The following is a 16,475-nucleotide window of genomic DNA, read 5'->3' on the forward strand; positions in this document are numbered from 1 at the left end:
GTATATATCAAAAGACAACAATCAAAGTCATGAATTACATAACGTTCCTTAATCTAAGATCAGTAGAGAAAAGAAATAGCTCGTGCATGTCAGCTGTGCTTTTCTACTCACCACCCTGAAACAGGAGCTCAGTGGAGAATCGGGGGAAGAGAAAAGAGAGTCACAGCTCACAGGGCTTGTGGCTGTAGTAGCTCGAGGCCTGGTACACTCCGGTTTCATCTGGAGACACGCAAGTGGTCAAACTGCAGTTGAGAGCTGGATACTCTCATGTCAACAGAGCTCCATCAAATATGTGCAGACATTTTTAGAGATTCAACAATCTAGAGTTTGCCTCTTACTTCTTACTTATCCTACCTGCCAGCTGTAGAAGAAACTGTCCAGGTTTTCAGCTTGAGATCCATCAGGTAAAGGAAAATCGTTCCCTGCTTCATTGTCATTAGTCCCTAACAGACCAGTGGACGCGCCTGTGTGGGAAAAAAAAAACACAAGTACATGTACCAGAGTCTGACATGTTTCTAAAAAATATGAAAGGAGTGTTTACAGGCATAGTTCTCCTACCATGCAACCATCCATCCAGGGTGAAGCTGCACACCTCAAGCGACAGGTCACATGATACTGACGCTCCATTCTGATTGGACACCTGCACAATGTTTGCCCCTCGTCTGACAGCCACTCCACTGTCACTGTGAAATGTGTGTGCTACAGCGTTGATGCAGTTGGCCTTCACCTGTAACACAAACATATTCTTTCTATTTTTATCTTATTTTAGTGTTAAAAAAATGTTTAAAAAAAAAAGAAAAATATGTAAAAAAATAATCTGACACCTTGAAAGAAGGCTTTTAAAAGACCAATAGTTTTTTTTCCCATACATGCAGAAAATTAGAGACACAGTTCAAAAAACTCCACTCTCTTAATTCATATTTTTTGTGTTTACTGAACCAAGTTTTGTCAGCAACATCAGCACATGCCTGTCCATTGCGCTGAATGTTGACGGTGCTGTCATTCAGTCCCACCAGGAGGAAGCCTGAGCCGAGCAGCAGCGTGAATGACGGCTCGGAGCTGACGTGTTGGGCGAGGAGCAGCGGACATGAGCCTGGGAGCTCATACAGGTGGCCATCAAACGTCACTACAAACTGATCCGCCACCAGTAGAGCTTGGTCTTTTGGAGAGAGACAAAGATAAAGACAGAGAAACTTTAAGCTCTTTAAAAGGGTCATTTAGATGTTAGAAAAAACAGCGGGAATTTAATGAACCGTTTAATGAACACTTTATTTTACAGGTCTGTGATTTCCAAATAAATTCCTGACAATTTCCTAGAAAGTTTTGATTTGGTTTCATTATAGGGAAAATTAAGACAGTGTTGAATTGTTATAAATAATTAACAAGTAACATTTAGTTAATTATTCCAATTTATGTGAATAGTGAAACAGTCCATACAGAGGGCCAGCTGAACAGCTCAGCACAACTAAGCTCTGACTAACTGTCCATCCATTATCTGACCCGCTTATCTATACCGCTCATACATTGGGTGAGGGCGGGGTACACCCTGGACAGGAGGCCAGTCTATCACAGGGCTGACATATAGAAATAAATAACCACACACACTCATTTTCAAAATTTAGAGTCACCCATTAGAGGGAACCCACGCAGACACAAGGAGAATATGCAAACTCCACACCGCCTGACTAATTCTATATCACCGAAATTATTATAGTAATTAGAGCATAATTATTTAGTTATTTTACATGAATCTTCCAGGAAAGTTATCAGGAAATAATTGTAATGTAAAATATCTTGCGTATATTGTTGAAAAACAAATGCAAACATGAGTTTGTTTTACGTCTGAACGGGCTGTCCATGATCTTCCTCTTGAGACGGTGAAGTTCAGCAGTGGGTCTGATGGAGGCCAGGGTCTGCAGGGGCCTCAGGAGCCACTCCTCCAGAAGGATCTCCACCAGTCCGGCCTCAGCCACCCTCGAGCTGGGGAGCAGAGGCAGTGGCATCGACACCGTCACTGAGCACTCGCTGGAAAAAACCAAGAGGATTCTCATCAAAATTTCTTACGTAGAATCTTTTTCTTACATCTGTTTTGCTCTGGCTCCAACCAAATTTATCCCAGTTTTTACCCAGACATCTTTTGCCAGCAGGTCTTCCTGAGTAAGATTGTCATATCAAAACATAATGAAGAATTTATCCGGTCTCTTAGCTGTTGAAGTCATTTTATGAAAGGTAGTATGTAGAAAGCTTTTCTTCATGTTGGTCTCAGATATGTACCGTACCTGGGGGAGAATTTGTAGACAGAGGCCAGTTGTTTCCTGAGTCCAGACAGAGCTGTGGCCAACCTGGTCTCTACCCAGTGGTAGGTATGCTGTCCTGCCTGATTCACACAGAACATCAACATTCAAGTCTAATCCTAGGTTTTCAGTGTTATGATTCAAACATTAGTGCAGGTTTTATCTTTTACCTCCTCACATCCTGCAAATGTGACTTTAGTTATCCCAACATTACTGGATTTTGTTTCTCCATCCACTATTGCTACACTATTACTACATTTTTTTTTTTATCAGAAACTTGGATAAAGTGTTTAAATGCCACAGTGTCCTGGTTTCTAGCACATCCACGTTTCTTAAATCCAGGATAATTACATGAACAACACATAAAGAGGATTCTCTAAAAATCCGGTCATAAGGAGGATAATTGTGTGCATGCAAACATGCTCACTGACACAGAATCAGACGTTCACACACAAACAAATATGTACAAAATCTGAATGACCCAAACAGAAATAACAAATATGACACCATCATGCAGGTTCCTCACCACATCCAGGGCAACGCTGAGTGTGGCGATGCCGGCCTGAGCCAGCGGCCTCAGCTGAGGGTTCCCCAGCAGAGCAGGCAAAACCTCCACCAGCCTGTCAGTCCACAACAAAACCGCCTCCCTCCACAGCGCCTCCAGCCGCTGGCCGTTCACATCCTGGTACACACCTGCCAGAGTGGCCAGGGGCCCTGAGGACAGAGCACAAAACTACGTCAGGATTTGACTTATGCCTTTAAACACTTCAGGCAAAATAAGAGCAACAGTAATAAATTAGATTTTTTTTTTTTACGTCACTAAAGTTACAGGACAAAAAAAGTGAGGAGAGCAGAGGATGGTGGATCCTGACAACACAAACCTTCCATGATCATGTAAGACAAAGAGGAAAGAGGAAATGAATGATTGAGATGTTTTTCATGCCTCACATAATGAAGTAAAGGAAAACAGGATTACTTTATGATTCAGAGTTTTTGCCTATGGGGAAAGACAGGGATCAGCTGCACTGCCCTGAGTATGTCTATATTTACAGCAACTAAATTTACACATGTGTATACACATCTACAGTACATCATTAATGCACTGCAACTTCTGTATTTGTTGGCCTGTCTGCACATTAAATAAAAGCACAAGTATTTTTCCAACAGCACAAAACCTGGACCCCCTTAAACTAAAGCTCTGCACTCACTTCTCAGTTCCTGTTGTCCCAGCAGCGAGGCGTGCTGCAGCAGACTCAGCAGGCGGGGCAGGCTGTCGGTCACAGTGCGACGGAGGGTGCTGTTCTGCCACAGAGCCAACAGACCTCCATCTCTCTGCCCCAGCAGAGCCTCAACTCGCTGGGAAACTTGAAGGGGCACAGCGCTCAGCTCCTGGAGCAGCTCACTGTCTCTGGACTACAGAGAACGTGGTGAAGGGAAACAGTCACCACAATGAAAACTGCACGTGCATTTGTTTACATGAAGTTAATCCCAGTGTAGTTTAGTTTAGTTGTTGTTACCTGTCGTCTAAATTCAGTGATGAGATGCTGTAATGTCTTGATTCTCTCCAACAGTTTATTCCAGATCCGAGAGCTCAGGTAGTGAATCCGTGTCTGTGGAAACAACAAGATTCAGGATTTAAAGGTGTCATAATGTACTGAAGCTGAAATTTAGCAACTTTTATTCTAAATTGCTGACACCTCCACTGCAGTTAGACTCTCCAAACAGCCACTTGCTCTCAGCATCAGCCTCTGATCAGCTGTTCCCACAGTCACACTGCCCAGAGTGGCAGATATGCTGCTGCCGTCTCTCTTCTGCACATCCAGCATCAAACTGCGAATTGTTCGCACACATGCTACCACAGTGATGTCCTCACAGAGGCCTGGACCTGGACATAAAGTGGGTGAATTCTTCACGATTATAGTCTTCATGTTTTTCTGTATTTTTATATATTGCAGAGATTATTTTGTATTTACCATTTGCATAACCTGCTGTGGTCTGAAGACATCGTCCCTCTATCGTCCCGTTCAGCCAGATCTTTTCTCCGCGGTCCAGTCTGGCCTGCACCTGGAGACCAGAGCCTTGGGGCCAAGACAGGGCACTGCCCCCCACTTCCACACTCCAGTTCCCTATCCGAGACTGTGAGGTATATACACACAAACATGTGTACTTGTAAATTTATGAGGTCGATCTCAGCCAAAAAAAAAAACAAAAAAACATTCATTGGCTGGGATGGACACTCTCAGCTACCTCTTGGCAAGAAAGCGAATAAGCATATTTTTCACAAAATGTCAAACTGTTCTTTTAAACTATCACAAATACATGCACATCCCAAATCCCTGCCCTAACTTAAACCCTAACTCTAGTGTTCACTTTCCAGGTTTGAAGTTCCTCCCCAGACATTCATTAAACTATGTAGAAATACTCTGCTATGAGTAATAGTTTGTTTAACATTGTTTTCCCATGTAAAACTGGGGCTGGAAGCACATCCATCATTGAGAAATCTGGATCAGTCCTTGTGCCCCGCCCACCATCAAGATGTATCAAGATGGTTAGAGGAGGTAACATCAGGGAGACTCAGCCAGATGTTCGAGCTTCAATCAGATCCAGACTCCGTTGAGGAGTCTGTTGTGACCCAGTTAGCGTAGTTAGCATTTTTTATTTGTTTATATTGTTTCTTAGCTTGTAGCAGACAGTGGCTGACACAGTGTTAGTGGTTGTGCTAATGCAAACTCTTGCAGGATTGGTTCTGACTGTCATTGGTTCACTGCAGTTCCAAGGTGGAAATACAAAGTCATGGTGTTAACTGGTTATTTTGTTCATTAAAAGTCTTGTATTTTACAAAAAAAAACTATATTGACACCAACTTGATTTTCTTTGGAGGGGTCTTTAAAACTTCAACTGGTCCTCCCAAAGAAAGAAATACAAATGCACACACACAGAGTAGCAGCGTTAACAGCCGCTGTGCACAGTGTGCTATTTAATCCATCCCATTTAATACAATATCACCATGAAGTGAGAGCAGCAATGTAATAAAAACATTGCACGAAATAAAAGAAAAGTGACATGATGTGCCCTGTTTGACTAATGTTATGGAGACACATTATCTGTCATTCTGCGGAAGGTTGTTCTAGTTGTTTACCTCAGAGAACAGAGACATGTTGGCGCCCTGAGCAGTGGAGGAGTTGGTGAGGGTGAGGGTGAGGCTGCACTGGTAGGGGTGTCCTGTCACAGAGAGGCGAGACTGTGTGTGAAACAGCTCCTCTCCTGAGTTCACTCTGTGGGATCCTGACCACGAAAGAGTCTAAGATACACAAAGAGATACATGATGTTATATTTTTGGCAGGTTTCATCAAATCATTCAGGCTGGAAACTCTCCTGGAATGCATTCGGACAAGCAGCCAGATCTATCACTCATTTTAACTATCAGTGTGTTTGGACTCACAGGCTGCGGGGGGCAGAGGCCCAGCAGCACCATGTGCTCCAAACGATCCCTGAGGTTGGTTTGGACTTTGGCCAGTAACGTGTGGGAGGGACAGGGTGCAGGAGACACTTTGTCCAACCCAACGTTAACCTGGAGGCTGTGCATTCCTCGCGGACCCTTCTAGAAACAACACAGAAACACAAACTGAGATTTTTTTTCAAAATATCAGCCGTTCACCATCAGACACATTTGATTTCAGTACGTACCTGGTACTTCATGCCCTGCTTGATGCTCCTGTTGTCCCATCTTAGCTCTGCATTTTGGGAATATGAGTTTCCCTCCTGACCAACCGACACACAACCTTTAACAGAGGATACTGCCATCTACACACACACAGAAACAGAAACGCATAAACACATACTCCGCATAAAATGTACTTTAACATCCATGAACAGTTTTGAAACTGCAGGGGCTCCGCCAACCTGTTGTGTGGAGAACAGAGCACACGCCTGCCCCCTGCTGGAGTTGGTCTGCCACTGTTTGTTCAGGCTGAGGGAGACATTGACTGGTGCTGCACTGTCCCATGACAGATGGGCCTGCATACACGAAAAAACAAAAACACACAGTTATTCCAAATGTAAAAAAAACAACAACTAAGCTTTACATAAAATGTACATATGACAAATATGTCGTATGTACATGCTGAAAAGAGGTTCACATATCTATTGTCCTGTGTATTGTCCTGAAACATCAGACAAAAAAAATCTAAAATGGTGCACAGGTGTAGTGATATGTACCATGGACCTATTTATTCCTAACAAGGCAGACAGGTGAAAATACGGAGCAGTTTTTGTGAGTGGATCTGTACATGGATCATTAATTCATCATTCAAATGTATTTTTAAGTAAAACAATGTAAAGTTTACACTGTGTACTTAAATTACACAATGCATGATAAACTGTTATTGCATGGAGTCCATTGCAGTGGACAGATGTATGACATGTACAAAAAAAATACTAAAAAAAATACATTTAGGTTGTATTGGACTGTACTGAGGAGCTTTAACAAAGAGGTTTTTAATATAAGAAAAGACACACTGACCTGCTCCACTTGAGGTAATAGATTCAAGCTCACAATAGATCAGCTTTTTACAAAACTATGTCGTATGTTTCAAGTACTGCAGTTCATTTCCAGGTTCAATGATGTGCTGTGGTAGAGAATAAAAGTGAGAACATCCTTATGTACCTGGTGGCTGCTGTGTTGTTCCCTCTGTGTGCTGTGTGTGTGCAGGGACAGGCGGCTGAGAGTGGAGGAGAATGGCTGGTTCAGCTCCAGCCTGGTCTCGTTCATCTCCTCTGACCGACTCCACGAGCTGAGAGCTCTGACCTTCACATTAACAACATACACCACAGAGAGCGAAGAAAAAAATCCAAACACGTGACATTTAATGAAGCTGTGGGATTTTTCATAAGTGGACAAAAGTTGTGTAGCTGAATTCCTACCACTGTAGAGTCACTAACAACCCAGCAGTTTCCTTTGTTGTCAGGATTTTGTTCACAGATCAGGAGATTTATTTTTTCTTGCACGAACTCTACAGTTTTTTTACGTGAGCTTCACATATGTTTTCCTAAAGTATTTCTTATATTTGAACTGACATTAGCTGGAAATGTTTCCGTCTCCTTCTTTGAAACCAGTCTGCCTCAGCTTATGAGCATCGATAACTGACCATAGACTGTGTGTAAAAATGGATGTAGAAAAGTGAAGCCAGTGCTGAAGAGCCTTAAACCTGCATTCTATCTAATGACCATCAGGGAGCGACTCCACTGGTTGTAAAAAGAAGTCTGATTGTATGGAAGTCTATGGGAAAATGGCCTTACTTCTCACTTGATTTATTACCTCAGTAAACGTTTTCCTAATGAGTTTATCATCTCAATCACTAGTTTAAAGTCTTCTTCAATACAACATGATGTTAATTTTTTAAATTATGGCCCCATTATAGAGGAAAATAGATGATAAAGCAGGGTATGTATTAGGGCGGGGCTACCCTCTGATTGACAGCTGTACCGCACAGGCCAACCTGCTTGACTAACAGGATAGAGTACAGAGCAGGTCAGATCCACCCCTCACTCCACCTCAGCTCCACCTCCTCGTCCAAATATGGTTTCTTCTGGTTTCAAAAACCCAAGATGGCGACGGACAACTTACAAACTCAGTGCTTCAGAACAGCAGTTCACAAACCAATGGGTGACGTCATGGTTGATTGACACTTGTAACTGACAGAAAATTTTTCATGACATTTTTTTGTACAGTCTGACCTGCTCCAGTCGTCCATGCCTCGTCCAGCCCAGCGATAAACTGTCCAGTCGGCCCCGTAGGGAACGATCCAGTGTCACCTCCAAACTGGTCCAGCGAGGAATGCAGTTTATCTGAACTAAGTTCAAGAACAAGTTAATGACATCAACAATGCTTAAATCTGAGGTGGTTAGTAGCACTTCAGAATCAAGAGCTGTTCACGTCATGTTTTTTCAATTTTTTTAGCGATGTTACCATCAAAAGATGTGATGGAAATGAACAAACATTGTGTCAGTGATAGTTGTGTAGCTCTGCAGGGTTGTTCTGCAGTGGTTTACCCTTCAGGGTCTGGTTCCCCATCTGCAGTGCTGGAGGAGCTGAGTACAGACCAGACAAGCTGAACTCCTGATTTCCCCACACAGCTCCATGTTGAACTTGGTAGCTCCAGTTCCTGGCTTCATAGACAGTCCTCACTGCTGCATTCCTGGGAAGCGGCTTCAACTATGCTCAGGGCGTGGACAGACAAAAATATCTATTAAAGTGTGATCAAGAATTGGAGGAAAGATGCTGTACCCATGAGTACGGCAGAAGCTAGAACACGTCAGTCGTTTATCTTTTTTTTGGTTGTTGACAAAATAATTACAGAGCAATGTATCCGAAAAATACCTGTGGGTACGAGTGCTTGAGCTCCAGAGTCTGTCTGTATCCACTCTCAATGGCTGCCAGTTCCCCCAGAGCCCACAGCCTCCTCCTGCCTGACAACACCTCCAACAAACCTGAAACACTGGACTGAGACTGGTTCAGCTGGAGACAGGGAAGAGAGATCATGACACTTGTTGTGACATATCATGCCAATAAAATATATGTATTACAAACAGCTTAAAAAAAAAAACAAACAACAGCAATAGCATCACAAGTGTAATTCCAGGAAGGAAACAGGACAGTGTTAAACACACACTGTGCACACATTTTACAGAGCACGTTGCTTCATTCTCATTCAGATATAATGTAACAGCAGTTGGCTTTGAGAATAAGAACCCACCTGAGAGCGGACATTGAGGTGAGAAGGCAGGTAGACCAGCATCTTGGGGATATTCTGGACTACCTTCACCATCAGGTCCTTGCTGGACAAAAGAACATCTATCACTTAAAGTATGTGTGTGAATGTGTTTGATTGACAGGAGGTATGGTTCGGTGTTTTGTATTAGTTCAATTACTTATAAACAATGAGCCTGTGTGACTGACAGGTGTGTGTGTGTGTGTGTGTGTGTGTGTGTGTGTGTGTGTGTGTGTGTGTGTGTGTGTACCTATGAGGCAGATGGTGTCCCTGGATGATGAGTGCGAGTGATGAGCTGAGCTCAGGGTTCACAGCCATGGAGCACCTCAGCTGTGACTCAGTGAGTCTTCCCCAGGCTTCCAGCTGTATCAGCGGTCACAGAGGTGGTTAGCACAGAAGAACAAAGTTACTGGTATGTCGGTGCATGTTATCCTCACCTGTAAAGCGGGACTAGTTTGTCCCTGTAGGGTATGTTTAAGTGTAACTCTAGCCTCCTTGGAGCCTCCATGTGCCCTCCAGCCTCCTACGTCCCCCACCACTCGGACCCTCCAGTCTTGACAGGTGATATCCACTGAGGCACTCCGCAGAGGACCTGCAGATAAGATTAGAGTACTGCTGTTACAGGGTCAAGCCATATTACTTAAAGGGCCCCTCATCACCATGATGAAAGTGTTATTGCAGGTGAAAACTGAGGGCTGTCTTTTGTCGTTTGTTTTGTAGTGATACGGAAATTAAGTTTTAAAAAAGAACAAACCCATTGCACTAATTTTTGAAATAGTAATGTGCTGGTCAATCAGTCTTTCATCCTGCATTTGTACGATCAGCTTCAAGACAAAACTTCATGATGAGAGAGAGTACAGAAATTATAAAGGTGGAGATGAGTGTTGCATGAAACTTTCATGCTTGAATGAAAAAATAGAAACAGACCTGAAATAAAGTAAGTATGTTCATGCTGGTTATAAGAATTTCAAATTTCTTTCATATGAACAAGGAAAAAAATATAGTCCCTTGTCCCACCGTGAACTAACCACAGATATATTTCAACATCCCAAACTTCAGGGAACAATATTAAATGTGGCACGCACAAATTCAATCCATCTGTTAAATATAATCCCACCTTTGAACTGAGCAGTCAGTGCAGTGTCCAGACTGAACTGTGTGTCTGTTCGATTAGAAGCTGGTGGAGAGTAGGAGAGCTGCAGGGCCAGACGTCCATCAGCCGCGCTGATATTAAAGCCAGAGGCGAGAAGCTTGTATCCGTCCAAAGTGAGCTGAGCCCTGGACTGAAGCTGAGAAAAGACCCCCTGGATGGTACATAGACCCTATGAGACACAAAAATCACAACAAAGTTGTTTGTTTTCCCCTCATAAATAACATTAGAAACATTTTTTGAAAAACACAGAAAGCAACACAAAACAAAAACACATTTAAACCATGTTTGAAGGATAAAAAAAAAAGACGAACTCACCAGTTCAGTAAATAAATAATGCAAAGAACAAACCAATCTTATTGTCTGATAGTTATACTGAGTCCTTTAAACCATCATTCAGTTACCTCTATATTAAATGGCAGTCCTCTCTCTTGCAGCCATGACCAGTTGTGCCACATGCTTCCACTTATCTCTTTGGTCATGAGGAAACGTCTCAGCTTCAGTCTCACTCCTGCCTGTTGACCTCCACACTGGGAGTATAAGGTTAAGGCCTTCCCCTCAGAAGAACCGAGCTCTACCTGCACACAAGGCCGCTGTCACATAAATCATCTGAGAGACCGGCCATACAGCTTCACTGAAGGAGCTGTTTTCCATTAATCACCTGTCAGGTCTTAATAAGTGACTGGTTGAATCTACTTGAGTTTCTTACCTGAATGCTGTTGTTTCCAGGGACTCCCAGTTTCTTCAGATAGTTCACCGTGTGTCTGAAATGACTCTTCACTCTTACTGTTTCAGACATCTTTGACACTGCCACCTCTTGAGTGAGCTGCAAGACATTCAGAGTGTCAGCTGCAGCAGCTGCCGGGTTCATAATTGAAACATGCACGTTTCTAGACAGCTCGGCCATTTCCACTAAAGGCCCAGAGCACCACAGAAAAATGTAAATAATGTTCTTCTTTTTTGTTTTTTTCCAGCCAGCAGAGATAAATTGTCAGCTGGGGTATGGTTACATATACATTACTGTGGTCTGGGTCTTTGGGCTTGAGTGGTTTGAAAGAGCATTTTGAATCCCTAAATTGTTTGATTATGCTAATTGCTGCTCTTACCCTTTGATTTCCTGCACTGGTGTTGAATATGTAAAAGAACGAGCCGTTGCTGTGACTCCCAGAATTCACTGCTATTGTGACATTTGCAGGGAGGCCGAGCTTCCTCAACACAGTCACAGAGTGGTTTAGTTTAAGTGATGCTTCATTTTTATCCTGCAACAACAATAACAACAACAGCAGAGAATTAAAAACTGAGAAAATAAGGTAACATCTTTATGCCACATGTAACACAACAGAAATGTGAAATTCATTGCATTTTAAAGGCAATTAATTTACATTTTTTCAATTGTAACAAATGTAAAATCACAATTTTTTTTTTTTTTGCAATTCCAAACCTTCATTTTCTTGAGAGCCAGTAAAGCCTGTAACTCTGTACCATCTATCGCCATGGAGACCTGAGATTCAGCAACAGTTGGGGAGACAACCAACAGCCCAGAGGCCTGCATCCTGTCTGGAGCACCCCACGCCTAGAAACACAGAGAGTAACATAGGGAAATGATCCTAGATTTGATAAGCAATTAATATTCTGTGTGTATGATTAAAGAGTGGTGCTGGTATCTGTACCTGAATCAGTGTGCAGTTGTTGTGGTACACCACTGACCCCTGCAGGCCTGACTGTGACATCACAGCTCCACTGGCACTGACGGCACACTCGTCCATCTGAATGAGGGCTTCTGTATCATACCGTTGTTTTCCAGCCCTGCTGCTTAATCTCAGTGTGCTGCGTTCAGGGAAACTCCTGAGAGCAGGAAGGCTGTGACTGAGCTCAGCCTCAACACTCAGCTCTGGCCAAGCCCTTGCATTAATCCTCAGTAAACCCCTTTTGCCCTCCAGATTGGAGTCCACTGTGGCTGTCCAGACACCCTCAGTGTCCTGCTGCACTGACCCATTCAAATGGGCCTAGAGTGAACAAGAAGACCGTTGGCATTTTCATTGACAGTGGTAGCAAACAAATACATCTACCAGAAAAACTGGATGCCTAGAAGGTTTTCTGAAGATATTGATGGAAGATCAAAATTTAATTTTTGACTGAAGTCGCACGGGACTATAACAGGGTATATATGCATAAACTGTATATAGTTACAAAGTTACAAATATGGTGGACTCCTGTGTGAAATATTTGTGACTGAATTTCAACATTGTGTAATAAAAGTATAATGACAGAGAATGGCTTTCTACCAATCTTTTTATTATGTAAAAAAAAAAACATCTTCCACACATATGGTGCTAACCCCACACACCAGTTGATATTCTGAGTAATGATGCTTTATCCCATAATGAAAATGATCTTTGGCTTTCAGAGGTAAAAAATATTTCCACCTTTAGGATGCTAAGATGTTTGTATGGGTTTGAACCAAGAAAAGCTGAATCAAGGGCAAATGGACTTGGTTGTAGATACTTGAAGACATTTCACCTCTCATCCAAGAGGCTTCTTTAGTTCACTAATGAACCAAGTGACATCAATGGCCTTGATGATGACCCCACAGAGGCTAATTACCTTGGTCTCCTCATCAGTCAATTAGAACTGAAGAAACCTCTTGGATGAGAGGTGAAACGTCTTCAAGTATCTACAACCAAGAACCGGGACCTGGATCACTGAGAATCTTCATATGGGTATGATATATGTAAAATCAGGATTAATGATCTACTAGAAACCTGTTCTGATTGATAGGTTTGTTGGTTGGTTGGTTGGTTGATTGATTGATTAATTGATTGATTGATTGAGCTTCACTAATCTTCACAAAAGCCCTACCTGTAACGTTGGGCACTTTGAGTCCAGAGCCCAGAGCCACTGTGCCCTTCCTTTGGCCTCTATGACTCTTTTGGCTCTAATGTGACATGTCCCAGCTTTGATGAACAGAGCCCCACTCTGCTCGGGGCCTCCAGGAGCAGTAGCCTCTATGGAGATCACCTGTGGCAGACCTCGACTCCTCAGCCCAGGAAAGGAGTGAATGAGGCTCCCAGAGATATGTTGAGGCCTGCAGGTCTTTGCCAGGTCCACGGTGAGGTCTTGGTTGTCTGCCCTCAGAGAGGAGGTCACTGTCAGCCGGCAGGACGAGACTGACAGGACACTCTGAAGAGCCAGGGACACTGGGATGACCGTTCTCTATGGAAGAAAGATGTCTGAAAATAGATTCCTTCCTTGTAATAATAGTTATTTACATTGATTTTTCAGCTATGCAGCATTTGTGCTTAAAGTGTTTGAACTGTTATATACAGTACACATGTATGGATACTTCTGTCAATACCACAAACTGTTCTGGGGGGTTAAATTTAACTGTTTATGTCATTGTTGGGAGAAGAACTCAGCTCTGTATCACTTTAGTGGCATCATGTCAAATGAGGCAGCTAAAGATTTACCACAGCAGCTGTATCATCTATGGTGTTGTTTTGTCCTGCTGCTAGTGATAAATGAGCTGTAGCTTGACTTCTAACAGGCTGGAAACTGTATTTCAAAGGAGGCTGTGTTGACATGGACAAGGGTGAATCCCAGTGCTTCTAACTGCGATGAAAGGAGTGATATTGCATTGTCACAGTTAGAAGTAACAGCAATATTTACACCTTAAACATATCCATTTATTCAGGTTTTCATAAGTAGTATTACACAGAATTTATTGGCTTTCTTACCTGTAGTGCAGGACAGTAGTTGGTCACATTGACAGCGTAAGAAGACTGGTCCCCTTCTGTTTCTTTGTCTTCCCCCCATTTACCCCTGAAATAACAGTGTCCCAGCTCCAGGCCAACCTCCACATCAGGCAGATGTGCAGTTGAAACATTCAGAATTAGTGCCCCATGGGAGGGAAATCCCAGCATCTGTATTGCCTCTATAGAGTGCTGGACAGATGCTTTCAGACTAAGACTGGGGAAACAAGTTAGGTACAGAAGAAGAACGCCTGTCTGTTCCTCCTCAGCCCGGAGGACGGCACTGAAATTTGTAGAGCAGCCAGAACGAGAGATGGAGATGTTGACTGAGGTCTGTGGAGGCAGGAGAGTCTGGAGGGGAAAAAATGGAAAAAGAAAGATTAGAACTGGGATTATTCTTAAAACCAATTAGATTCAAGAGCTCACTATATAGTTGTGCTTGTGTATAAAAAAGCAGACATGTGTACATAACCACAGGTATAGAGCTTTTTAACCTTCATAGGACAATTAAACAATAATATTAAGAAATTCCCATACAGACACAAGACCATTACTGAAAGGACTGGCAGCCTCTACTCCATTAGATTTTACATACATAATGTACCAAAACCCCAGATGAATCTGGTTTGTTTTATAGAATCATAGCCAAACCAAACCAAACCAAACTTCTTATAATTTGTCTTGTAGGAGCCGTGAATGTCTGCATAACATTTCATGGCAAATAGCTGTTGATAGAAGTGTGGGACTAAACAACAAACACTGCTAGTGTAGCTAAAAACCATTTGGAGGATATCATCCATTTCAACCATGGTCTTGTTACTACAGTTTTCTTACATTATTGGTGTTATCAATGAAATGTTTACTATAATGGAAAGTTAAGAGTCATCTCCAATGTGAAGATGCTTCTTTTGCTTTCCTTCTGCTGGGAAACAAGTTTCCTGACATGTTTCCTTGTTTCCTTTCTAACCTTCAGTAAGACACATCGCTGCTGGACAAAAATATTCCAGCTGGTCCTCCTGTCCTCTCCTTCCCTGTGTTGATTTGCCAGAAGACGCATTGAGCACACATCACTTTCCACCTCAAACTGGGCTTGACTAGCTGTGGTTGACATGCAAACAGTGAGTCCCCCTGGTAAACCAGTAGAGGCCAAGTTTTGCTGAAGTGCGACCCTGACGGAGGTGGAGGGCTTCCAGGCAGCAGTCATGTTCATCTGAGCGGAGCGGGGGTTGAAAGATAATCGAGCACTTCCAGAGAGAGAGGTATCATGAAGCTGAGCTGACCCCTGGAGGTCCACTCTGTTTGGGATGATAGAGGTAAGAGAGGCCCAGTGGTGCTGGAGGGTCCAGTTGATTTCAGCCTTTTGGTCTTTTAGCAGTGCAGACAAGAGGCATTGGAGGGCATCCTGCTGGTTTTCTAAACCTAGAAACCCTTTGAGTCCATCTTTCCCTGCTTGTCCATGTACAGTTAAAGACGTTTTATGTGGAACACCCCCTTCAATACTCCTTACATGCACCCAAACCAGCCTCACCACCCCTTTACATCGGACAGACAACAACATACTGGAGCTGACTGAGTCCCATGCTACGTTGACATCTGCCCAGATGTGACACCAGCTTTCCAACGTCGTCCGACCTGTCACCTCAGCTTTGTGTGTAACACCGCGGGCCCCGTATTCAAGCAGCCCATGCCAGCCATATAGCCCAGGCCTCTCCAACCTCAGTCCCACATTCAAATCCATTCTCCAATGACCAACCACCAACCCGATCCCCAGGGCCCACCTCTGAGGCCCTGGCCGGAGCAGGAACCTTAGACCGGATTTGGTGGGCACACCTAAATATGTCAGCAGTAGCACGGAAGAATGAGTGAGGTTAGCTCTGAGCTCCTTCTGACCATTGGAGCTGTAACAGCCTTTAGCTTGGGCACTGAGGCTAAAGTGAGTAAGCGACAGGCCATAGCAGAGCCTACTGTGTGGTCTATAGGACCGAAAGGCTCGTACCTCCACAGGGCGACCTGCCACATTTCCATAGCACTGGGTTGAGAGTCGGTCTGCGGTGGCGTCCCCTGTGCAGTTCATCTGTGTAAACAAAACCCCCTGTTGGTAAAGTTTGTTTTTCAAAGGAGAAACTGAAGGACATGGGAGAATTTCTGAGGAATCACTGAACTTTTAACCAGACACATAAAATACTGTGGTACACCAACATGCTGATCTGAGTCCTTATTATAAAACAACACGTTTAATGTTGAAACTGTTTCTGTTTTATTATTATCGCTTCATTTGTTGTTACTAATTATGGATTGCTGTTGGACATGCTGACAAAGTGGGTCAACATCTTTTAAGGAATATTTTAACATCTTGGTAAATATACATTTATTCCCTTTGCTGCTGGGAGTTAGATATAAAGATAAATATCTTTCTCAAGTCTGTACACTAAATATGAATCAATATCCATCTGATGCTTAGCTTTTGTTTAGATTAAACAAACAAGATATGATGTGAAAAAAAGTGAATAAG

General features: G+C 43.1%; 1 protein-coding gene across 1 annotated transcript in view; it reads right to left on the bottom strand.

The window, feature by feature from the left end:
* Positions 1-16,475, bottom strand: part of LOC139629534 (uncharacterized) — a 34,310-nt gene that overhangs the window by 1,153 nt on the left and 16,682 nt on the right. The window contains exons 41-71 of the mRNA XM_071492204.1: positions 15,960-16,037; positions 13,949-14,314; positions 13,074-13,427; positions 11,885-12,220; positions 11,656-11,787; positions 11,321-11,473; positions 10,924-11,040; positions 10,619-10,792; positions 10,182-10,386; positions 9,502-9,656; positions 9,315-9,427; positions 9,050-9,131; positions 8,674-8,811; positions 8,346-8,508; positions 8,031-8,146; positions 6,961-7,101; positions 6,198-6,311; positions 5,982-6,098; positions 5,737-5,895; positions 5,434-5,595; positions 4,268-4,430; positions 3,992-4,179; positions 3,812-3,904; positions 3,503-3,707; positions 2,821-3,008; positions 2,280-2,377; positions 1,841-2,025; positions 969-1,159; positions 559-727; positions 355-464; positions 112-219 (exon numbers count right to left, since the gene is read on the bottom strand). Of these exons, the coding sequence (XP_071348305.1) occupies positions 112-219; positions 355-464; positions 559-727; positions 969-1,159; positions 1,841-2,025; positions 2,280-2,377; positions 2,821-3,008; positions 3,503-3,707; positions 3,812-3,904; positions 3,992-4,179; positions 4,268-4,430; positions 5,434-5,595; positions 5,737-5,895; positions 5,982-6,098; positions 6,198-6,311; positions 6,961-7,101; positions 8,031-8,146; positions 8,346-8,508; positions 8,674-8,811; positions 9,050-9,131; positions 9,315-9,427; positions 9,502-9,656; positions 10,182-10,386; positions 10,619-10,792; positions 10,924-11,040; positions 11,321-11,473; positions 11,656-11,787; positions 11,885-12,220; positions 13,074-13,427; positions 13,949-14,314; positions 15,960-16,037 (5,073 nt within the window). The remainder of the gene's footprint in view (positions 1-111; positions 220-354; positions 465-558; positions 728-968; positions 1,160-1,840; positions 2,026-2,279; positions 2,378-2,820; positions 3,009-3,502; positions 3,708-3,811; positions 3,905-3,991; positions 4,180-4,267; positions 4,431-5,433; positions 5,596-5,736; positions 5,896-5,981; positions 6,099-6,197; positions 6,312-6,960; positions 7,102-8,030; positions 8,147-8,345; positions 8,509-8,673; positions 8,812-9,049; positions 9,132-9,314; positions 9,428-9,501; positions 9,657-10,181; positions 10,387-10,618; positions 10,793-10,923; positions 11,041-11,320; positions 11,474-11,655; positions 11,788-11,884; positions 12,221-13,073; positions 13,428-13,948; positions 14,315-15,959; positions 16,038-16,475) is intronic.

The sequence above is a fragment of the Trachinotus anak genome, unplaced genomic scaffold (assembly GCF_046630095.1).
Source record: "Trachinotus anak isolate AG129_WGS33_773 ecotype Australia unplaced genomic scaffold, CSIRO_AGI_Tana_v1 ptg000012l, whole genome shotgun sequence".
Taxonomy (NCBI): Eukaryota; Metazoa; Chordata; class Actinopteri; order Carangiformes; family Carangidae; genus Trachinotus; species Trachinotus anak.